General features: G+C 38.3%; 1 protein-coding gene across 1 annotated transcript in view; it reads left to right on the top strand.

The window, feature by feature from the left end:
• LOC124154843 (pneumococcal serine-rich repeat protein) overlaps positions 1 to 24,628 on the top strand; it is a 353,437-nt gene that overhangs the window by 224,530 nt on the left and 104,279 nt on the right. The window contains exon 10 of the mRNA XM_046528677.1: positions 9,618 to 9,826. Coding sequence (XP_046384633.1) covers positions 9,618 to 9,826 — 209 coding nt within the window. The remainder of the gene's footprint in view (positions 1 to 9,617; positions 9,827 to 24,628) is intronic.

The following is a 24,628-nucleotide window of genomic DNA, read 5'->3' as shown; positions in this document are numbered from 1 at the left end:
TATAGGCATCTTCCCGCATATGAACATCTCGCGCGGTAGTGCAGTCTTAAGTCAGTATAAAATGACCATTTTATAGTTTGATTAGTTTAAAGTGTATTTCTTAGGGTCTCTTTCCATCATCATGTAAAGGCATTACTGAGGAAGTTAATTAATAATAATTATAGCATCTGAAAAAAATTAGTTGGTGGAATTAATTATGTGTAACTTCATTTTTTTTACTTTTTTGTTAAAATATATATTTTCCTCCATTCTGCGTGTGTCCTCGATATTAAGCATTTCTTATGTATTTTTGGGGGAGAGGGAGGTGGAAGCTATCCTTTCTTCCTTGGTTCTGCTAGTAGTCTATGTAATTCGTCCTCACGAGCCAAAGTTAGGATATTGAGTTTAGCATATGACTCAGTAAAGCTTCCTATCAATTGGTAACATTTATTTACCATTCTCGGATAATTAAATATTGCTATACATATCTGTCAACTTTTCTGAATAAAGGCGTCTCCTTACCACTTCATCACGAAGTCTACTAGAAGGATTTCTACGTGCATCGTCTCATTTTGCATGCAAATTGGTTCTTCCCTGGAATGCTAATAAGCCTTTCATCCTCGTTCCGTACAGAAACCTAATAAATCGCGCAGATTTAGGATTATTTCCTGTACCATGTCTATCTTTTCTGTAAATAGTTGGAAAATTGGCTTGTGAAAACCACTAGCATTATATAGTGTTAGATAAAATTGCGCGTTAATGGGTACTGGTCACCACTTTTTCTTCCACTGAACCCAATTTTTTAAGGTGTACTTTCCTCTTGAATTTACGTTCTCTTCTAAGACGCTTGATTATAATTTTTTTTCTTTCTGATTAGTTTTTGAGAAAGGGTTTCCTTTGTACGTGTTCTCTAGTTTCTCCATATTCGTTGATTGCTCTCATGTGATTTTTTGCTGAACTGACTTTATTTTACCTGTCTTGTTAAGAAGAAAGTAGTTTAATACCAGATGTAGACATCAATATTTCCGGTTATTTTAGCTCTACCGCAATAAAATTATGTTGTAATTTCTGAGTTTCATTTCGACATTGATTAGCTTTTTAACGAACTTAAATTTGAGTTTTATACTGTTTCTCATTATGCTGAAAATACGTGTACGGTCCTGCATTAAGTAGGGTGAGTAATAATTTTACTCCCTAGTTGGATGAAGAGACTTAGCCTTTCAATCCGTGGTTTGCAGAGAATTTATGGAGGGAGATCGTATAAAGAGGAAAGAAAAGGTAATGGAGTGCTTATTAATGCGGATAAAATGGAGAAACTGAGGAATAAATAAGGGGAAGTTTAAGTGAGTGGCTACAAGAGGTATTGGTTTGAGAGACAATGCTGGAGACCGTCATTGGAGGATATTTGGTTAGCGAGGAGGAGGAAAAAAGGCTTTATGGAGATAATGAAGAAGGCTAGCACGGCTGTCAAGCTGAAGATGGTGGCTCTTCATTCTGACCTACACCTTACTCTGAGGCATTCATATACTCATAAGTACTTCATGTGGCACCATATTTTTTAAATTTCATAATTGATGGATGAGGATGATTATGCTCAGTCACTTTCATGGCAGACGAAATACAAGAATTCTTAATGTAGAGCATACGCATTGCAGTAAAAAAATTATATGCAAATCGATTAATTTTGACGTTTCACAAGTGAGTACCAACTACCATTAATGATGAGTGATAGCAGTGGCGGATACAGAAAACACTCAAGGGTTTCCTTTACTTATATAAGGGTTTACATACTTATAAGGGTTAAGGGTTTATATACTTATAAGGGTTTACTTTTCTTTTATATATTGGGTTGCCTTTACTTTTATCGCGATAAAAAATAATCTAGTCACAGGCAGAGTAAAATAAAATTTCAACTAAAGTAATTATACACATATATAAGACAATTCCATCTTTTGATATAAAAAAGTCACAATCGTGGTTCTGCAATGTTTGCCAATACGGCCGGACCCGCAAGGGAGGGGCGCGCGCACCCTGCGCCCCCCATCTGTATCCGCCACTGAGTGATAGGAACTATTTATAAACATTATCCACAAATATTTCCCATCACTACTTAAATTTATATTTCAGTGCTCCAATTGAAGTTTTAACTTACCCTAAATAGCAGCAAAGACTGCTCCTATATTCTATCTTTTTCACAATTTATTGTATCTTTTGTAGGCGTTCGATATTTTCTCCTATTTGCGAAATTCATGGTGATGGTTTGCATTGGAAGGAGATTGTGTCGGGAAGAGCGGGCACCGGACTTCCATGTCGCACGCGCCGCCCCATTTGGCTTCGTGCCTGCCTCTCCCCACGACTGGATCCTTTTCATTTGTAAACGCAGCCCTAAAGCCATCGCATAGACTCAGCTTCACCGAACTCATGTTACATTCAACTCTCCCCCCCCCCCCACCTCCATCCATATCTCTCTTAGAAGCTACATGGCAGAGGATTTGAAGCTGGAATGGTACCAGCTGATTGAGTATAAACTGCCTCTGTCGAAAATGATACCAGAAAGTGTAAAGAGCGATGGCTATAGTTCTTTTTTGTATTCGAGCATAATTTTTCGTCAATATTTTCCATCAAAAATATTAATGCTAGTTATATAATTGCTTTCAGTTGAATTGATACATACCTTTGAGGTCACCGCGTTTTCATTAATAATCTTCATTAATTGAGGTTAGCACTAAGGTTTTTATAGCCTTTATTAAGTAGCGTCGTCGTATTTTACAAGGGTTTAAATATTCTTTGATTGCGTTTCTAATATTCTTGTACCACTGACGCGTAGTTGTACTTATATGACTTTGTTTCATGGATTAGTTCAGTAAAAAATAAATTAGCCGTAAAGTATCCTTTTTAAAACTTGGTCTCGCTTATCCTTAAAATCCTTAAAATGATGAAGTCACTTTCTATTTCTTCATTCACCTCCAACGCTTTCTTGTTCTTCCATCCGATTCCAGAAAACTAATATAATGATGAATCAGATGTCTAATAAATTTTAGTTTCCTTTTTTGTTTCCTGGTTTGAGCTAATTTTAAAGTATACTTTGACGCGTTCTAGAGTAGAGTACAAAATATTAAAATCATTTAAGATGCCGTAAGGTGATGAGACACTTTGGATTTATAAAAGCACTGTATAAATCTACACAGAATTTTGAAAATGAATATTAGCTACTCCTGCGCAGTAAAGCTTAATGCTATCAGAACTATGACAGAAAGTTGCTTGATATAGGAGAATTCTTCCTCCAAAAATATTACACCATTCTTCTATCGAATTTATGCTCTATAATCTATCGAACTTTCGAATTCACGTCGAAGTAAGCAATTAAATTTTCTGTAATTTATTCATTGTATTCAGTCAATCGGGATGAAAACCAATTTAATAATTTCTTCCCTTGCTGGCTGTACGGTTTTGGCTAGACCTTAGGTTTTCCTCACCAGTGTTTTTCTTCTCATGGCCTCTAATGGATCTCTACCTTGTGGAGTACGCTGCATGGTTCGTCCCCCCGGCTCTAAATTTCAGCAACGAATCGCCCGACTTGGTTGATGGGTGAAAGTAGGGCATGAGGGAGCTGTCGGGAGCTATTGGATCCTCCGTCACTTACGCGATGATCGCCGCAAACCTGTTTTCGAGCCGCTGGATAATTGAAATGTTGCTCCCGATCACTGCAGCGTCGAAGGAATGACGCAATAGCGCGCCCTCCGGTGTGTTGAGGTGCAAGTGTGTGCGCATCTGCAGATGTTTCGCAAGTGCAACCAACAGTGTCGTGATTTTAATCAACAATCTCGTCTCCCTGCGATTGCCACATGCTTCATGTTTGGTTATGCACGTCGTCGTAGGTCAAAGGTCGCCCCTGCGTCGTGTTTGGTCATTTTTTGCGGCGGTGCAGACTAGCGATGCGGTACGGGTTTACCGCGCATTAGGGTTTTGCTGAAATCGCGTCCTCGGCTCTTCAATGTAACTTCGGGTGACACAATTTTTTTAGTACACGATATTTTTCCATTTGACTCTGTGGAGTAGAATTGGAATTGTTTTATTTCTCGTGTAAACTGCTGTATCCCTTGCTGCGCGTCCTATGAGAGAATAAATCGTCATTGATATTGCTTGGAATGTGGCGAAGGTCCTTTAAATATCTATTAAATATGGACATTTTCATTTGAATTATTTTGATATATGTTTAGGATGCATTCATGTACTATGCTTCGTTTTCGTTATAACATAAACTTGATGAAAGTTTTACCAAAAAACTGTCTCGTTTAATACTGCAGGAGTAACGGTCACGTTGAGAAATTGTATGTCCCTTATTTTCGATGGGAACCTTTCCAGCGTTGCAGTGTGAATTTGGTTTCCTTGGACAAAAAAACCGCATAAAGCTCAGAATTCAAACAAATAGCTTATTGTCATCTCTACGAGTTATAATGAGAGTCCCTGAAAATTTTCAATGAATTCAAATGAAAAATAGTCCGTGGTTGTAAAGGGTGCCATTTCAATAAGGGAGCTTGTGCTATTTTGTAGATTTGGCGACGCAAGATCATCTGAAAGATATACTTGCAATCATCTTCAGGGTATTTTTATTCTAAACGAACCAAAACGAGTTTAAGTCAATTGGATTTTAGTTCTCTTTATTCTTGTATCTCTGCGGAGAAGTGCGGACCCATATTGGCGCTATGCGGACTGCAGTGGGCAGGAATTCCATCTTCCCGCGAGGCGAGTCTGGATTCACATCGCGACGAGTGCAATTTTCTATAGGTATTTTTTCCCCTCCCAGCTGAGCGAGAGCTTATTGCATCACACCCGATGCTAGGTTCAATTAATTTAGTTCATTCCACCGTAAACTCTAGAAATCAACGTGTGACTTCGTTTCCAGTTATTTTTTTCAATCATCGATTGGTCAAACGACTACTTTACCCGTCATCTTCATGGGATACTTACACCTACGCTCTTTTTAAATCATGTGTTTAATCACCTCACGACTTCGAGTTGGGACTCATAACAATGTCGATGGGATGAGTTAAGGTACAAAATGCTTTCCTAATTCTGGACAAAAGTCTATTTTAGTACATCACTTTTTCAAAGGTGGAAATCATTCACGTTGGCTGGAACTCGAACCTGGATCTCCCAAACTAGTTGCCAGAAGTGCACTTTGATTGCATAACCACGATTGCTTCGTAATACGTAGCTATCCGGTTTCGAGCGCAGGACATGGCAATTGATTTTCTAGCATTCAATTTTTTACGCATGTCACTTGTGCATTGCCTTTGTGCGAATGCTACCTACTCCCAAAAGGCTCAACACTGGGTTTCTGTGTGACAACAATCAATTATACAATTATTGAAATTCTACCATGACTTTTACACAAATTTAATCACGCGCAGTTGGTATTATTGAAGAGCAATTTAATGTCATCTTAAATTAATTAATTTTAGCTGAACTGGTCGTGCTTCTTTCCTTCTCTCTTCCTCTAACTTGATTGCTGCGTGATGAAATGTACAAGATAAATGAAAATTTCCCAAAAATGAGTCTCCAACCTTCTTTTTTATACGGATTTATTTCTTTTCACGCCTCTTACTTGTCTTTTATTCTTTCTTTTGCGCTTTACCGCTAAATCTTACCTCCTTACTCTTTTCTCTTCTTGTGTAAAGCTGGCACATCCCAGGCAATTTTCTTTTTCTCTCAGGAGCTTTCCTTGGATTCTTTGCCTCCCCTCGTGGGCGCTGTGACGGAGCGGATTCGGCAGAAATGCCAATAATCTTCCCACAGAGCCTCCAGTTTCGAATTGGGAGCGTAAACGTTGGGAGTGGCAAGTGGTGAAAATTGAAAGGCATTGCATAATGGGAAATGGCATTGCATTCTTTTGTTTCTAGTCATTATCTTATTTTTTGAAGCATTGAATTTAGTTAAGAAGACTTTATTTTCCTCCACATAACTTTTCCCTTGATGCAAATCCCCTAGTGATAAAGAGGTTGGTGATACGAAGTTCCTGTAATTAGATTACTGAAGGAAAGTGGTAAAATTCAAGCATTTCTGAATATTTTAGATTTAAAAATTCACCTTAACGTGTTATGGACTCCATTTGGTTGCGTAAATAAGTACAGTAATGTGCACTGCATGAATTGAAAATTTTATTTAGAAGGATGCTGTTATGAAGGACATTCTGTTTCGAACGTTTTGGAAATAAATCTTAATTATCTGTGGTGAATTTCAAACCCTTTTTGATCAGTGTATCAGTGTCCCCTGAATTTGTGATCAAAACTCTCTCCACTTACTAAAATTATGCATCTTCTTCCCTAGAATAATTTTTTAAAATCATTTTTCGTTTAGATATTTTCATTCGAGACTGTATCTTTATAAGAAAATTGCTATCAGTTGCCTCAGAAATGTGTTTACGCTGAACCGAGGTTGCAAAAAGCAAGCTCGCACTGGGAAAGTAAGTACCTAAAATATGTCTCGCTATATGAGTAAATGCTTCCATACGTCAATTAAATAAGTAATGGAAACAAGTAGTCGTAATACGAAGTTATCATAGGTTTTCATTCCTGCCGAAAAGTAGTTGATAAGTATAAGTTCGTGCTGAATTCGCTTTTATCTAGTTTTGATCTGGACCTAAATGAACTTACTGGTGAATTCAGCACAGACAATATTGGTAATATCAAACCCAAAACAACGTATAAGATTTGATCCTTATTCTAATGAATCGTTTTCACTGCATAGACCAGATAGCCACGTAATAGGTCAAATCGTGTAAGAAAATTTATCAGATTTTCGGGCAAAAATTTGAGTATCTCGGTTCAAATGATTTCATCATTTTTCATTTTCCAAGTGAATTTTCATTTTTCATTTTCATATTTTTCTATTTAATTTCCTACTTGACCTTAAGTATCCTATTTTCAGAATGGGTATTTTTTCTTGAATAACTAATTTCTTTAAGACCTTCTTATTTTTTTGGTTGGGCATAAGATGTTATGTGAAGTTACATTCAATGAGGCATTCAGGGTAATTAATACGTCATGGTAAGTTGAAAAATGCAGGTATGTATTTTCTGCTCGGCCAACCACTTTATTCACGTAATAGGATGTGTTGAGCATATAGTGTCTCTGCCCTCAACGTAATTATACCACATGAAATATTACCTCGAGGATTTGGCTTTTCCTTTGAAAGGGAAGCAGTTGCTCTCACACGCTGTTATGAAATACGGTGTGGGGGAATTTCTAACCACTCCGGTGTGGAAAGTGACCTTATTCTTTTTTTACCTCCATTTTAGAGTAGTGTTATATTTAAGCATAAATAATCAACTTCAATGTAATTGAAGTACCTGAAAGCTATTCCAAGGATTTCGTAGCTAAAATATCCTATTTTCTATCGTTAGCCAATAAAATTGATTTTTTACGTCGTAGAAATATGCGGAAGTGAATATTGTCTATGGCTCTGATATAGGTCTGATATAGTCTTGCTTAGAGTCATTTCACATATTGATACGCACCGTTTTATTTTATCGATTGATCATCATTATGTTTACTATTCTCAATTGATGGGTGAACTTAAGTTTGTAAAGGTAAATGATTTTTGCCTGAGGATACGTGCTTGCTCATTGCCTCATTGATGATGAATTTTTCATCCGTAAATTTGGCATTATTATGTCAATTTACTAAATTTAAGTGAAATCAATGCAAATCGCTGTGTGAAAAGTTAAATGTGAAGCTTAGCATTGGGACATAAATGAATTTTCTTGCTAATATAGCAATTAGGAGTTATAGAATATATTTTTTATAAATTTATGGTGAGGATAAAGTCCATTACTTTTATTCCTATTTTTTCGATACTTTGATCATGGATGTCAGAAGTATGAGCTGAAACAAATATTGGTTTATTAATTTTATTGCGAATCAAGGGGTTCTTATTATCTCATTGTCAGTGCCATCCGATAAGTACCTGAAAAATAGTAGGTAATGTTCAGGACTTTTATTTAATTATTAACTAACTGAATCCCATTGTTTATATATGAGATAGATAATTTTAAAGCAATATTATCATTCTAAGAAGGGAGTGGAAGATACCTTATCACAAACTTGCTGAGTGTTACCTTTAATAACTACAGTTATCCAAGTCATTGAACGTGCTTCGTTTTACGAGGATGGTCGCGTCACTGTGGAGAAATAGGAAGGGAGCCTGAGTTCAATTCTTAGTGAATGGCTTGGAACTAGCGGTGAAGTTCTCTCATCCAAACTATTGAAGACTATACCATTGGCGAGGAAGATTAGTTCGTGCCTCCGGCGCTTCATGCGGCGAGGCGAGGGAAGTAAACGATCTGCATTGCAGGGTGTCTGCCGTTGCTTTCAGCGGGAAAATGCAACCAAACAAGAATCAAATAAAAGATTCTCAGTTTAGAAGTTTTTGCATCAGAAGTTTTCACTCTGTTACCCTAGAATATCGTCATTACTAGTCCACAATCATATGATACGCACCTCTCCACTCATTTCCACTTTAATCTAACCTTTTAGCATATTCGTATTTCTTCTCTTTCACATCCTTCTTTACCTATTCCGTGTATTTTATCGGGGCCTTCATTTTCCGTTCCCGCCAGTAACTTCTCCCTTGATGGCTGTCTTCACCAGACCGGCGTCTCAGGATATAGCCGATTAGGTTTTTCTTTCCTCTTGCCAAGGTTTTCACATGGCTTCTGTTCTACTCTTCTTATGACTTCATTATTTACTCGGTCGATCAATTTCATCCTCATAATGCTTCCGTAGCCTCTCATATCGAAAGTCTTCTCCCTTGATATCTCCACTGATGTCATTATCCTCGCCTCACGCCCAAGACTAAATATGTTCCGAATATAAGTTCTAATAAATTGTTTCTTTCTGTCTTTGCTTAAATATCCCGTAATCCCGTAGAAAGTAGATATTTATTTCCGTAAAATGCTCTCTCCACAATTTTTACTCGCCTCTAAACGCGGAAAAATCATTGTTCATAGCCATTTGAAGACAGGCGTTTTGGTGTATTTTGTTTTGAGCTTTCCTATTAATGAAGGGATTTACTTGGATGGACATGATCTTTTTCATCTTCATTACTCGAAAAACAGCTCAATGTTGCCGTTCACAACAGGGGATTATCATCTAACAGCAACAAACTCTCTCAAACACTTTTTCCCTGGATAGACAGCACTCGAACCCGCGACCAGGCGAAGACTTTCCCCCACCGCTTTACCACCGAGGATGGCAAATATTGCACTTATGTCATCTCATATAGTTAGTGAAAATTCCTCTGGTACAATATAGAGTTTTATATTAAGAGCAGTCGAAAAAAAGAGATATTTGCATTATTTGCGTATATCAATGCAACGGGGCAGTAGTATAAAGATGGGTAGTTTTTTTCTTGATATCAATCAGCAGTTTCAGCATAAAGAGTAGTTTACATCTCTTTTTGTCACCCATGCCAAGTTCCAGAAAAGAAAAGTAGTCTCAGATTAGTGAAAATACGAGTATATTGGATCCATCGATAGCTCGAATTTACCTTGTTCGTTTTACACATGCAAATGAATGAAGTGATAAATGGACGTGAATGTATTTTAACCTCCTCTTCCTTGTTCCGTTCTTCCGCAGAAGGAGCTGTTCGCTTCGAAGGTGGAGAGTAGCGGAGGGGGTGCGGCTGACGGCTCGGGTCGCGAGCGCAAGATGTCCTCGGCGTCCACGGGAAGCATGCGATCCAAGTGGCTGAAGGCGTTCAAGAGCCTCAAGACGCCGCCCTCGTCCACGAGTGGCGGCGGAGGCGGCGGCTCCAACGCCGCGCCCACCATCAGGGAGACCGAGAGGTAAGCGCCCAACAGACATGCCACCACCCATCCACAACGTACATTCTACCAAAGTTTCGTTTTCAGCGGAAATAAAATAGCAGAATAGCGAAATGTACCTCGATGTTTTCCCAGCGAGTAATGTTCAGGAACTGGACTCTAGGGTTTTCATTCGGGTCAATAGGTCCATGACTTCCAACCTCCAGTTCGGGCACTTTCTTCAGGGAAATTTAGGGACTCTAGTGACTCATCATCGGGTTTACTGGTGCGGGAAGTGGATGAGCTTAAAAATTCTCAACGTATCGTCCATCTTGCTGGGAATGTCGTCGGGAGACTAAATAAGATGATTAACCGTTTCTCATCGGGACGGACCGTTGGAATCCCGGCCATTGTTGTATTTATTTGAAAAATTAATAAAACTTAAAGCCCAATATTAGCGGCTATATATAAAAAACAGGAAATGTGTCTAGGAAGGAAAGGCATCTTTCCCACACCCTGGTCACATAAAGTGATAGCCAGCTCCTCATTTAAAATTTAAGGCCGCATCGGTGTGTTGCCTCTCAAATCAGCCGTGGATAATTCACACATTTTCTAGCCATGGCTTTGACCCCATTCAGGAGAATGATTCTAAAAACAAACAAAGGAACCACCCTTTTCCCTGAAGAAGATTCTGGAGTTCGGAGTTGAAACCTCGGAGGACATGGAGTTATTGACCCGAGAGAAGACTAAAGACCCTCGGCAAAATTTTTGTCGGAAAAGAACCACTTTTCAATCGAAAAATACCGTCCGGCCTCAAACACTAGAAGTGGTTGATAAAATAAAAATATTTTGGTCACAAAACATTGGCAATAGAAAAATGGCCAGCATGAGAATTGGTGGGCATTTTTCGGCGTAAAATTTCATCGGCTCAACAAAATTCTCACTTTAGAAGTTCCACGGTATTAATTTCATTGGCTGATGAAGGCTTGTACTTAACCAGCAAGTTTAAAGAATATATCTTTTTTATCCTTGAGTAGCAGGTATCGCTGGTCTTGAACCGTCAACGTCGACTTTTCTATTTTTAACCGTGGTTGGTCATCATTTCAGGGCTCGATGACTTTTAAAAGATGTTCTCCTTTCTCAAGAACAGAAAACCACAAAGTTTCACGGTGCACAGCAGAAATTTCTCAGTGTTACTTAATTGATATATTTCTTTGATGCCCAAGCAGGTTCACAGATTCACATTAAACTTAAGAACATGACTTGAGATTAAATTTAATTCGTAGATTTTTTCTCTTGCGAAGTAGTTGCTAATCTGAAGGGGAGAGTGACAGTAAGTAAACATGGAGAAATGTGATTTGTCTCCTCATTCATTTTATTGACATGGATGCGTAAAGGAGACTAATATGTCAAAATTTTTAAACACTGTATGGCGCAGGAAGAATTTTAGGCTAACCTGGAAACATAACCTTCTAAATTAGCTTATATAATCATTACGATACCACAACAAGTTCAACTTCTGCGGTGGGGGTTTCACGCAACATACGTAGGTTGGAGGCTGATAAATGAAGCCGACACATCGCTTTGCTTGGACTTTAATCTCAAGTCGTGTTCTTAGAATGTGTTGTGTGAGCTGACTTGTCCCTTTCTAGGCATAAGATTGACCTTTGTGAAGATGAAGTGGCAATTTTTAAATGAAAAATGTCTGTATTATGAAGCTCAAGATCTTTTTCAGATATTTAACATTAATGGTAGTAGCCTCGTAGGCACTTAGTTCTACCCAACTATTTAAAGTTCATGTGGAACCCATCTTTAATTTTTTTGAACCATGTTAAAAACGGTTATCACCTATTTAATTAGCTCGAGTTCCCGCCAAGACGATATCATAGGCGCTGAGACATGTCTTCTAAAAACACGGGAGGAGACAAAATACTTATAACATAGATCAACGAATTCCCTGCCATCGTAGTTACATATTCAAATTTTATGTCTCGCACTTTGGTGTGTGATAAAACGTTCCAGGTGCTGGTGATATTATTCTCATAATTCTGGAGTTGCTGGTGCCATGCAACATATTAATATAGAATTCACATTCTATTGAAACCGAAATATTTATCAAATCGATTCAAGAAAGTCCCTATCGGAAGTTTTTGAGTACGAATGTTATGAATAACTATTTCTGCAGACAGTTTCACACACTTATGCAAGCTATGAGATTCTACTCTAATTGCGTTAATTTCATGCTGGTGATTCTCCAAATACCCTTCGTTCGAAATTACGACGTGATTTTATTCAACTGGAGAAAACATTGATGCCAAGCTCATGGTGCTTTGATTCATTTACGTTTTTTTCCGCGTCTTCGCGAAAGGCAACAGCATTTTCAATGGAAAAAAGCTCAGTGGGGAAAGCATTCACAGTGCTGAAAGTTCCGAATTTGAGGACATATCCCCATATATTGAGCGAATGGGACGTTTAATGATCCGTGAAAAACACCGTTCCATTCATCGTCGAAGTGAGGTTGCAATATGAATAAAACCCTTCGGTCTCCTTTGTTTCGAGACGACATTAGTTTTGGTAACTGAGTATCGATCTTTTTCTTTTTCCTCCCCTACCCTGTCGGCGGCGAAGCTGCCTTATATATATTTATCCTTCCAACTCCCAGCATATCCTTCTCCGTTTTCCATCACTCCATCTTTGCAATCCATCTTTTCAATCCTCTCTCGCAAAATCGTTTTGTTTATTCTCACTCTGTCAGTTTCTTATAGAAGTTTTTCTTTTACCACTTTATAATATTAAAGTTTAGCTTAACTAGTCTGAAATAAATACCGCTGATGACCGCAGTGGAAAGCAAACTTTTTAATCATCAAACTATAAACTGGAGTTCAACCATGTATCGGCTAGATTCATCAAAATTATATCCATCTGAGAAATAATTCCAAGAGTACCCTGTACTTTTTTAGTGATTCCACTCCAAAGAAGTTATAACTCAAATAAGTGTTTCCCTTTTAGGATTTGGAGCATCATTCAAGAGCTCGTTATGTCGTGATTTCTCAATGACACAGCTGTGACACTACATTTGCCAACGAGAAATATGAAATTATGCTCCGTCATATTGCCTTGTTGATTTTAAGTAGGTCAGTGTATTTCGTGCAACTTGAGATCTAGTGGCAGAATGCTAAGTAATCTCATCCGTTCCAAATGATGGAGGTTTATTTCATGTTCATATTGTCATTTTATACTTTAAATTAATATGCTTTTTAATAATTGTCTTTTCCGGATTTTTAAGTAATTTTGGTGCTCTTAAAAATAGTTCCTATCATATTGTTTCCATTCGAGAAAATATATTACCATTATTTTTATTTATTATCTCCGTGCACTTCTACTCAACGTCTCCTGTATAGAGGATTCACAAATTTCAATTTTTTGTTGATATCAATGATGGATTGCGTGTGAAATCACATTCAAGTATGCCAGTTAAAATTTAACATAAAATAAAATTTGCTTCTACAGATTAATATTAGCCCTACTATTTTGAAATCTACAAAAAAAATATCGATTCATTTAGTGCTTCAACAATTTATTCAACTTTATTTTGCAGGCCGTTTCACACGGGGCACAGAATTGCGCAGGTTAGAACTGCATTGATTTATAAAATGGCGTGGAATTGCGCGAATGCATGAACGAAATTAGAACAGGGGCTATTTTTCCATCTCACGTTCACGCATTCTCGCATGTCATCTAGCAATTCACCGCTTTACGCAACGCAATTTTGACTCGCCTTAGTACACGCGCCAGATTGTGCATTGCAATGTGCAAGTACGTTCCCCGTGTAAAACGGCCTTGAATAACTCTGATTTTTATTTAGGTTCATCTCATGAAATCATGAATATAGTACTTTTTATAACCTCAACTAGTTTTGAGTAAATGAGGAAATCTACTCAACTGATTCATGATTCAGGTTTATTGATTATTTATATACACTCCTCACTAGTCATGAAAATAAAAAATTATTATTTTAGTGGCTTCATAAAATTCACCTATTCGCTAATAGGAGTCATTTAAATTTCGCGAAATTTTACTTCAGCTTAATTAGTTGAAGTTTTGATGAAATCACTGTTTTTTTAGACCAAATTTTGAAACTACATGGCTTTGTTTCCTCATTCAGCTATTTCACAAATTCAAGGCAAAAATCTGAAATTGTTAGCCATGAAATCTTCTTTCCCCCATCTCTGCAGCCTGTATTCCTTCCCACGCTGCCATCCGCTGTGAATTATGATGGTCACTCTTCCGGTAGTCGATATGCGATGTCAGTGTTCTTTCCCTCTGAATTTCCTCGTCGGAGCAGCTGACGCCTACGGATTTCTGCGCCTTATGGTCCCGGCCAACTGGTCGCCGTGGACCACAGAGGGATTCGTCGAGTTTATAAAGGCCTTTGAGTTCATTTTGGGTTGAAGCTGGGAACAAAAACCACGTCTCTCGCTTTTTGTATCCATATGTCAGAATATTTGACGCCATATGATATGATAATTAAAAACACAAGATAAAATACCTCGTCAACCCTGATTTAGAAAATATATATCTGGAGTTCTTTGGATGACGGACTCTCTAGCTCTCTCCCTCTTTCTTTCTGAGTGTTTATGGAAATATGTGAAAACATCAGGAAAAAATTCAATTGACTATTTAATTCAGGATGTACCAAAATGTCCGGGGCCTAGTGAACGAAAGATTGTGGTTTCCTAGTCCACCGGTTGTATATTATTAACATCAAAAGCAGGTGTTGAATATACTTTGGCCTCGCAAATTCTAGTCTGGCTGAGAGAATGAGATGGAATCATAATTCATAGTGTGTCAGTTCTCAGCCTTCTTCCCGGACGTGAATCCAAAGGCACAATCACAATATTTCGTTCACTAGGCCCCGTAATCAAAGTAAATAGTTGTAAAAACATATTGCGCAGTTGTAAAAATTTATTTGATTTTAAAATAGAGTATTAAACTCATAATGCGAACGGTGTGCTGAAAAGGAGGCCAAAAAACGCCTATTATCCAAAAATAATTTCGAAAAATCTTAAAACTTAGCATCTCAAACTTATGGATGAGTGAAGGTCAATAAAAGTGTATTCGTCCAAAGTATTGGTGTCTTAAATCTTCTTCTTTAACTCTTAAACCGATTTCCTATCTATTTTTTATTGTTTCCTTAAGCCAACGATCCTATTTAAGGTAAGAATGAAGTTACGTTTACTTTCTCTGGTACCACTGGTTACATTTTGTTATATTTTGAACGTTGAAAGCCGATTAATTTGTTTTATAATCACCCCTATAGTGGCTTAGTGAGGACGGAAGACAACGTATTTCCGCTTTCAGTGCGATTTCCTAAGTTATGAGTTAGAAGAAAGGATGAGAGTTTGGAGGAGGAGAATTTCGTCAGAGTGAGACATCGGTTCCTTTGCAATTACTTCCGTCGAGCCTTCTTATTCAGTGAAACGCATTTCAAAAAAGTTTCGGAGATAAGCGACCGCTTGCCAGCCTGGCTCACGCCGCGCGCATTCATCTTGCGACAAAGACGTGTATTTCCTTTACAGTGTGAACTAATGGTTCACAGCACATATGCTGCGCGGAATACCGCCATTTGGAGCAATTCTAAGTTGTTTCGCGAGATTTACGAGTGCTTCCAGCTGTTACTGGCGTCCTAAAGCAAACTACAAAATATGTATGCGATGGGGTAAGCTGAATAGGAATGGTGTTAAATGTACCGAATTATCGCATTTTGTCCCACATCCCAAGATATCTGAAAGCTATCCTCGACTTGGGTGATCTCTCCCTTAAAGCAAACAAAAAATCAGATTTGAAAATGAAGTTTGCGTGGTAAAGTCATGTATTACTTTTCATCCATAAGTATTTTAATGTTATTTTATTTAATAATCCAATTCATACAGGTTCTAAGAACCTGCATAAATCCAATTCAAATTGTTGTTAGAATAATTTTTTCTGATTGTTCTTAGGATGCATTGCTCTTGGAACCTGCAGGCATTCAAATTACGATTTGTATGCAATTTGTATGGTCACCATTTATTTTATCTCCCTTTCTTTTGCATGCATGGGTAATTTTTTATACTTATTGTATATTAAATGAATATTACAAAAAGAAAATTAAAACAGGCTTTGGTCGTTACCTTGTCACGCATTCCAAATCCTACTAGAATAGTATAAGCTTCATATGGAATTCCACCTTTAACTTAAAGTTACTCTTTTGATGAGTTTGTATCTTTTTTATTTCATAAATATTTGTTCATTTGCGGTTGTAATCTTCTTTTTAATGGCTAAAACGGAGTTCCCGCAAATACTTCACGATAATTTAACCTAGGCTCTCCTTTTTGGCAAATAAAGCTGTCCTCAGATGACTGAATGGGTGACCTTAAGCACTAACGTGAGAGCTCACAGATAAAGATGATAACATTATTCGTTGAGACTAGACGTACACTAGAATGCCATTTCCTTGCTAAAAAAAATAGAGAAACATCGCCAGGAAAAGATAATGAGGGTTTTTGACTTAATTTTTTCCTTTCAAAAGCGTGCATTAAGGTCGGATCTCTCTGCGCCACGCGGAGAAAATGTGTACTTTTGTTTATGCATGTGATCCGGACACTTGTCCCTCGCTATCTCACTTTTTATGAAATCTCATGAGTTCTTCTTGTCTGTTGTGGGGTGGGGGGATGAGCGCGATTTTAATTATTCGGGTGAATGCAACAGATGACGCTACCATTCAGTAAAGGCCTTTCAGCCTTACGCAAAAATTTAATATCCGTCATGGAAATATTAGAGAAACATCTTTCAAGAGGTTATCTTTATTCTAATAGGTAAAATGCCGTCTTTTAATTGGTTTGCAAGAAACATGACGCACCGATGACTACCCTCATCTGTCAAAGTATATGCTTTGCACTAACCTGCCTAAAATTATTAATTTGTGAAACCTGTTCTCTAGTAAAATTATGGGTATGAAGTTTCTTTCCCTTACCATTGCTCTCTGGGTGGTATACTAGGTTTCTCACAATTTCACCCACTGCAATCGTTAGAAGTTGCACCTCTGAATATGTAAATCACACATATTTCTGACTCATTTTGGCAAAACTTTTTAATCCCTCCTGCATGTCGTGGGGTGGAACAGTTAATTCTCCCATCAGAGTACCACTAAATGAACTTATATGAACCTATCCAATTTATAGTAAAGGTTAAGGTGCCTAAATGTTTTTTATTTCAAATAGAAGTATTAGTGAAACAAGCGCGGAGAAATAAATAATAACACACTTTATAATCATACGCTATTGTCCCACAAAGTGCAGTCGTTACAAATTGTAAAGTAAACTGAATTTTAATGGAAATTCTCGCTTCACAAAGCTCTAGCTCCATACGCCGACGCTTCAACACCAACATCGAGAACTGCATTGAAAATGACAAAAAAGGGTGAGGATTTTCAGAAATATAGAATACCTAAAACACCCCCACCCCCAGTTAATACATTTCTGCAGGTGAAGGAAAATTGGACGATATGTTTCATTTGAAGAAGGTAATGCATGACTTTTTGTCTCCTCCCTCTGCTGGGTAGGATATTTAGATAGAATGAACAGAGTTGGGCCTTGTTGTGAATTGAAGAAGGAAGTTCACGTTGAGAGGGGAGATGAGAAAATTCTCCTTGGAAGCATACCTTGACCGATAGAATACTAAAATGATAATAACTCTGCTGTGCTTAAGGTTAGCTCTCTCTTTCTCTCTTTGCCATGACGAGGAGGCGGACCTCAGTTTACGTGCTCTGGACACTTGTCTCTTACTATCTCACTTTTGACAAAAATCTCTTGAATTCATCCTGGCTGCCGTGGGGCAGGAGGTTATGGCGTTAAAACCCCTTTCCCCCCGCGGCACGCCTTCCTCCATGACACTTGGAGAGTAGCGGGAGGCGACATTATTCGCGTGAATAGAGTCCACCCCTCCTCCGCCTTCCCTCCCTCCGTACTGGAGTCTCCTCTACCTCCGCCTCTTAATTATTCAGAGTCTCGGGCGATGCCTGCGATAGCGCGGGAGGTCGTTGAGTACGTACCTACGTTAAGGAGCCTTTGCCTTCTCCCTCCCCCCCCCCTCCTCCCCCAAGGACTAACCCCTTCGGCGTGCCGGGGATTTCGGCGTAGTTGACGAGTCAAGAGGATGATTTTCGTTCATCTCGCTTACATATGTAGTGTTGGATGAGGGTTAAGGTGCGCAAATTGTGGGCCTTTGACCGCCTCGCTTCACAAATTTCAGGCGCCATTCGCCGTCGCTTCAACGCAAGCATCGAGAGTTCCATTGAAAATGACAAGGGCGGGTATATTCGGAGATATAGAATATCTAAAACACCCCCTTCCCCAGAGCAAGAGACGTCATTGGACTTGTGAAAGAAAATACATAAATACATAAGGTAAAACTTAATTATAACGTGAAAACATATTGATCTCTACTTTCACGTCAACAAAGTGGCGTACGAAATTTAAAAATGTCAATTCGTATAAATAATTAAAAGTTTCGTTGAGGATGTCGTTCTAATAATTTTTAAAGGGATGTACGCCGTTTACACCGATGTTTCACAGAAATGTTCACTCCATTTTTGTCAATAGTCCTGCATGGCATATCGAAATAATTAATATTAAAAAATGGTTATTGAAAAAATGGAGCGAGGTATGACATATCTAGAGGTGAAGAACGAAATCGTGTAAACAAATCCTGGATGAGGTTGAAATCATCTTATTTCATCAAATACTACCATAAATCAACTCTAATGATAACTCATTATACGGCTTTGATCGTGTTTCCTTGAACGAAAGAGCTATGGTGTCCCTATCATTTTTTTAATATTAAGCCTTGGAAACTTGTGAATTTATAATCAAATATCCTTTGCTCTCAGCCTTATTTAAAGTAAGACATTTCCAAAGCTTATGCAGCTGACTAAAGGCTTTTGGAGACGGTATAACATTATTTTCAGACTCGATTCGGGATCCATCGCGTTTCATTATTTTATATCCCTCTTAATAAGATATTGAACATCTCACAGCCCTGAGGACTATGGCCGAGTCGGACATCGAAAGGTCGGCATTTATGCAGTTCCTGACCCGGTGGCGATTCCGAGAAAATTTTACGAAACTCAATCCCTAAGAGCCCTGACGTGCCAGGTCAAGCGAGGAAGCAGGAAAATGCAGATTTGAAATAAATTCATGGGTGGGGATACTTTACAGTTCCGTAACTCCAGATTCATAGCCCTAATTCACAAATTAATCCCCTGCTGTTGTCATCATTTTAAAGACTTGAATTGAAAGGCTTAAAAAACTATAGTTTCTAGACCTACAAACACGTATTGTCCCAAAACAGTCTATTTTTCAATCATTCTCAGAACGTGAATTAATTCCTTCAATGAGATTCTGTGCTTGTTCTTATACTGTTTTACTAACTTCCTCCATACCAACCTATTTATTCTTTAATTTGGAATAGCCTTGATAATTTACCAATGGAGTGAACAAGTTTAGTACATCTAAACTATGAATGAGTGTGTGAATGTAGAAATTAACCGATAAAGCACACCGACCCAGCGAGATTTCGAAATTTCATAAATGAAACGAGCACCGTGATAACTTGAAGTTTATCTCAGGTGCAATTTTTGCGTCCTCTGTGGATATAAAGAGTAAATTAATAACTTGATGATAACCGACGCCATCTGTGAGTGCAACGCCTGAGAATGGCAGCATAAATGTGTCCCCTTATGATAAAGAAGTCCGCTCGCCAGCGGTGTCTCGCCGAGATAAGCATCCGCGAGGGGTCGCGGGCCGGGGGCCCCGACGCCCCCTCACCCCCGTCGGCCCCGGGTTCAGGAGGAAGCCGTTAGGTTGAATGGAAGTGGGGGGGAATGGGAGTATATTTTCACGGGGAATCCTCCCTCCGGAGGCCCGGGGAGTTACCCTCGACCCTGCCGCGGGCGGAAGTTCAGCAAGGCTGCGCTTGTCACCCACCTTTATTCCCCATCCTTTTTCCAAGGTTTATTTTTTCCCCGCGCGTCTCACCCCTGCTATCTCACCCTTCCCATCCTTCCCGTCTTCCCACACCGACGCGACGCCAGTTTCCTCGTGCTACCTTAACGCCCCAGTGCCGTGCGCGCGAACCCTTATAGCTTTTGGCCTTGATCCAGGGGACTCATTCCAAGATTCCCTTAAGATTCAAGACGGCCTTCGGCTTCCCCCCCACCGACACCCGAAACCGTCTCGTTTTTCCTCTCGGTTTCTGCCGCTTCTCCTTCCTGCCTTCATCCTAGTTTTCTCTTTCGCGGTGCTTTCGTCTCCCATAAAGGTGGTTCATCAAGTAGGCTGGTGCGAAAAACGAAGTACCGTATTTCCCGGGCTATGAGACGCAACTCTTTTTACTAAAATTTTGGCCATAAAATCAACCGACGTCTTGTAGTTCGAGGAAAAACACCTCGTCCCCAACAAACGAAAGCTCTTGTATGATGTGAGGCACAATGTGGTGGAAGTTCTTAATATTAGTAAAGTTAAATTCTTGTTAATGCTTTTTGTAACAAGGAAATGCGTCGTATTAAAATAAAACCCGGTGAAAATATTGCAATATCTAATTTTACCAGTAAACGACAGCTGCTTCGTCAAGAATATGGCTGTCTTTATTGCATAATAGTGAAAATAAATATTTCATGTGAAAGCACAAAGTTCCTTTTTCATTCTTCATGATGAATTGCATTTACACCTCAAACCGTCAATTTTATTACACTTATCTATAATTTTCTGTTTTTAGCCAGCACGAGTCATAACGGTTCTATTATTCATGCCACAATCATTTCTACAAAAATTTGCAAAGGAATTCATTGATAATTTGGAAATAAGTCCATTTATGCTTATCTCTCGGATTCAATTATTTGTCATGAAATTTAGCCTGAATAATCTCAGTGCGCCTTATGTGTCTTAAAGACCGGGAAATACCGTTCGTGCCATTTTTATGAAATTTACAAACTTAGCTCTTCCGATTGCTCTCCGTAGGCCTTTAAGAAACAGGATTTCCATGCAATACATGCTGGTAATTGCGTACGAAAATCCACATTTTTATTCAGTTTTTTTTTTTAAATACATGTCAAAGCATAAATACGTACTTGATACATGCTCAAATATCTGAGCGCCGTTTGAATTATTAGTGAATTTATTCCGTAATTTAAGTCAAAATGCATTTTGAGTTGAGAAAACTGTAGTCTGGGAACTAAGTAATTTATCATCTAAGTCCCAATTTCATCAGAACTGTATGAGCTGAGACAAAATATTTCATAGTTGCACGATTGCCCTTGCAGTTAAATGGGAGGAAGCGTGGAGGTCCTTCTAAAGATGGCCAAATGCGCAAATTCTAGGCTTCTTTTCGGCAGGAATTTCATCATCCTATTTGTTTCGCAGTTCAATGTCCTTACGGCGCAGAAGACCGAAGCTGTCAAGGTCCTTCAAATACCTTCCCTACTTGAGGGATTAGGTTCGTATGATGGTGATTGGAGTGATGACTTCCTATGCCGAGGGCCTGGATTCAAATCCAGATGATGCTGGAGATGTTTTTGAAGGCCTAATTTCAAGCTGTCTCCTGTATGTAAAGAGTCTTTCAAATATTGCTCTTGTTACATCGGGAAGGTCGTTATATCCCATTCCCAATGTTGTCTTTCGTGAGGGAAGGCAAAGCACTGATGATGGATTGCTCAGCAATCCTCTTCCCATTCATCTCTTCTTCTCATCTCCCTACAGAACCGTCCCCGCAAAAATTGGATAACCGTTGCACACTAAAGAAGCCTCCAGCACGAGAGAGGAAACGTGCATGAAAGTGATGAAAATACGCGGAATTCTATGCATTAAGTAAGCATAATCACTTAGGTTTCTATGATTATTATATAATTAGTAATCATTAGGATCTAGAATGCTCTCACAGCCTTACAATGCGACGGTCTTACCGATAGCTATGACTTCATATTAATAAAGTAAATACAGACTGCTTATTATCTAATTTTTACCAAATCAAGTCGTAGCCGTTCCTGAAAATTATCTCTGTTTCTCGGGGTTCCTTACTTTCATTTTAAAAGGCTACCTTATCTCTGCCTCCATTTTTTTCCCCGTCCTCCTTTCTCCTCCTCCGAGGATTAAACTTCGTTGGATCGACAAGGAAGAGGGATCTTCATCAAAGTGGATCGTCGGGTTTGGAGGGCTTCCACTTTCAAGTCGCCCTCGCGCTCCAGAATGGAAAGTTCTCCCCCAATCATGAAATAATGACAGCGAGACATTTAAGCTTTTGATCATAGGGATTTCGATGGCTTCCCATTAATTTTTTGCGTATTTATGTAATATTTTTCTCTTGTTTAATAATAACCCATCCGATAGATCTTAGGTATGCAGCCGAGAAGATTGGAAATGATTTCTATCCCTTAATTAAGTGTTCCTTTTTCATTTCTTATGCTTTTTTTCTTTGAAGGCTCGATGTAATTATTCTGCCAATACCAATTCTGTTCAGGACGCATTAATTTTATGATTGGAGTACTATTAGTGGAACTTAACTCCTACTTTGATGTCCATTTTTGGGCTTGACTACGCTTCCTGGGCTCTCAAACAATTTTTAAACGAACGAATTTGTTAGAATTTCTAAACTGTGTTTAAAATACTTCTTTTATTGTAATGGAAATAATAATTGCTACAACGTATATATTCACTTGTGTGTGAGGGTAAGTAACCGGCTAGTGATAATAGTAGGTAGTGCATCTTAAGCGGTAGGTGTACTAAATCCTGATTCAATACGAATAAATCATATATGATGTTTATGTAAAATAATAATTTCACTATGGCTGATTCTTTTTTTACTCATTTGGGGAAAATCTCCTGTTAAATTAATAAATTTTGTACATTGAGTAACTGATAAAAGACTAGTGCCTTACCCTTGAATTAGTGATTTGTTTCCAATAAACTGATGAACTATTTTACGTATGTATTGGGCTTAAAATAATTTCAATGACTCAGCTTATACGTAGATTACCTATAATAATGTGATATTGCATACACAAGTATTTCATAGTTTCCTTTCTAACGCTATCTCCTCTCAAAATGTTGACAATTTTTCTATTCATCTCTCATCAATTATTTTTCCTTAGTTTCATTTTATCCCGATCTGAACAACCGCATTTACATTTTTTTATCACTTACCTTTTAGGCCTTGCCTAATACAAGTGACACTTGTTCGTTTATTTTCCGGATTCGTTTTCTCGGCCTCTTTCCTGAACCCAAGTCATTTGCGTGACGCACCCGTCACATCTGCTGAATAAAGGGGATAGATATTTCCTTTTTTGCTCTCGTTTCTTATCCGGCAGTAGTGGGGTAGTATTCATGTTTCGTCTAGGAATTGGAAAAACAAACTTTCAAAAACTTCTCTTGCCTCAAAATATTTTTTCATCGTGAGCCAAAATTCAAAAGTTTCCTTTGATTTTTTTGTCTAAAAAAGAAAAAAAGGGTAACTCCCACCGCGGAGGGTAGAACCCTTAAAAGTTTTTAATTAAACTCGGCCAGCAGGAAGACGGATGCCATATTGAAATCCAAGGTGGTGTTGGGAGGACTTGTAAATAAAAGAGATCGCGTAGCAGCGAGTTATTTCTAGGGGGTGGAGGAAGTTGGAAGGTCGCTTTTACGTAGGAGATGCTGTTTTCACAATAAGGACGATTCCTGTAGGCGATAGAGCAGATTTCCAAGAGTTATTCTACGAGAATTATATTATATATGAGGGGATGAGAAGCCAAGGGGTACAAGTAATTTTTTTTCTAAACTGAGTTAGGTACAGAAATTAGGTAAAGAAAAAAAAACGAGTTGAATTTCATTCTTTGTAGTGCATTTGATTTTCCACTCGATGTTAGCACAGAACAGAGAATCACTTGTATCCCTTGGGCAGCGAGTTTTTAAAATATTTATTCTATCAATTTCTTTACCTGAGTCTATTTAAAGAGGAAATCACCTGTAACTCTTGGGTCCTCACTCCCTCATACGATGTCGGTAGATGATGAATTTGCAAGTTGCTAGCCGAATCGTCTGCTCAATCAAAATACTTCTTGTTTGCACTCATAGTTGGAAAGTGTATTGCCCAAATAATTTCTTTCTAGTTAATTAACAGTAACTCCTAACAAGCAGACAGTTATTTAAGTGGTTGGAGCGCCTTGGTAAAAATTACAAAAATTTGATGAAACTTTGGTCACATATTCTTTAAAAAACGCACTTTTAATGATCCAAAGAAAAAGGTAATACCATGTGCCGTTTTTGAGATGTTTGACGGTAAGTTAGGAAAATTTGACATGGGCTCTAATGGAGAAACACGGCTTTTCCGAGCTAGCGAAGCTGTTTGAAACAAGATGTTGTTGAGATGGCACTAATTAGAAGCAAACTTTTGTACCGAATCTAAATATGCACGGTAAATAATTAGTTCGAGATAAAATAAGATAGATATTTGCGAAAAAACTTCGTGAAACTGGCAAGGCGGCTGGGAATCTCTGTTATCAACATCGCAAAATAAAAACCACTACACCGACTTCGTCTAGATTAGGCAAAGATAGTTAGTTTCCCGGCTCTTATATACTTCTTACATATCTTTCGTTTATATATAAATATTTTATTGAGGATTTACCGTTTAGATTGTAAATAATTAGTCAAGGTGTGTCGTCAACAGTTCAGTGTGCAAAGGTTCGAAGATGAGTTGAACCTAGTCAAGTTTACTACTATAAATACCCTTTAAAAATCATGTTTGACATTATAATTATGCTGAGATGCAGAATTC

The sequence above is a fragment of the Ischnura elegans genome, chromosome 1 (genome assembly GCF_921293095.1).
Source record: "Ischnura elegans chromosome 1, ioIscEleg1.1, whole genome shotgun sequence".
NCBI lineage: Eukaryota > Metazoa > Arthropoda > Insecta > Odonata > Coenagrionidae > Ischnura > Ischnura elegans.
Note: the sequence above shows the minus strand (reverse complement) of the source record. Positions and strands in the feature narration are given on the sequence as shown.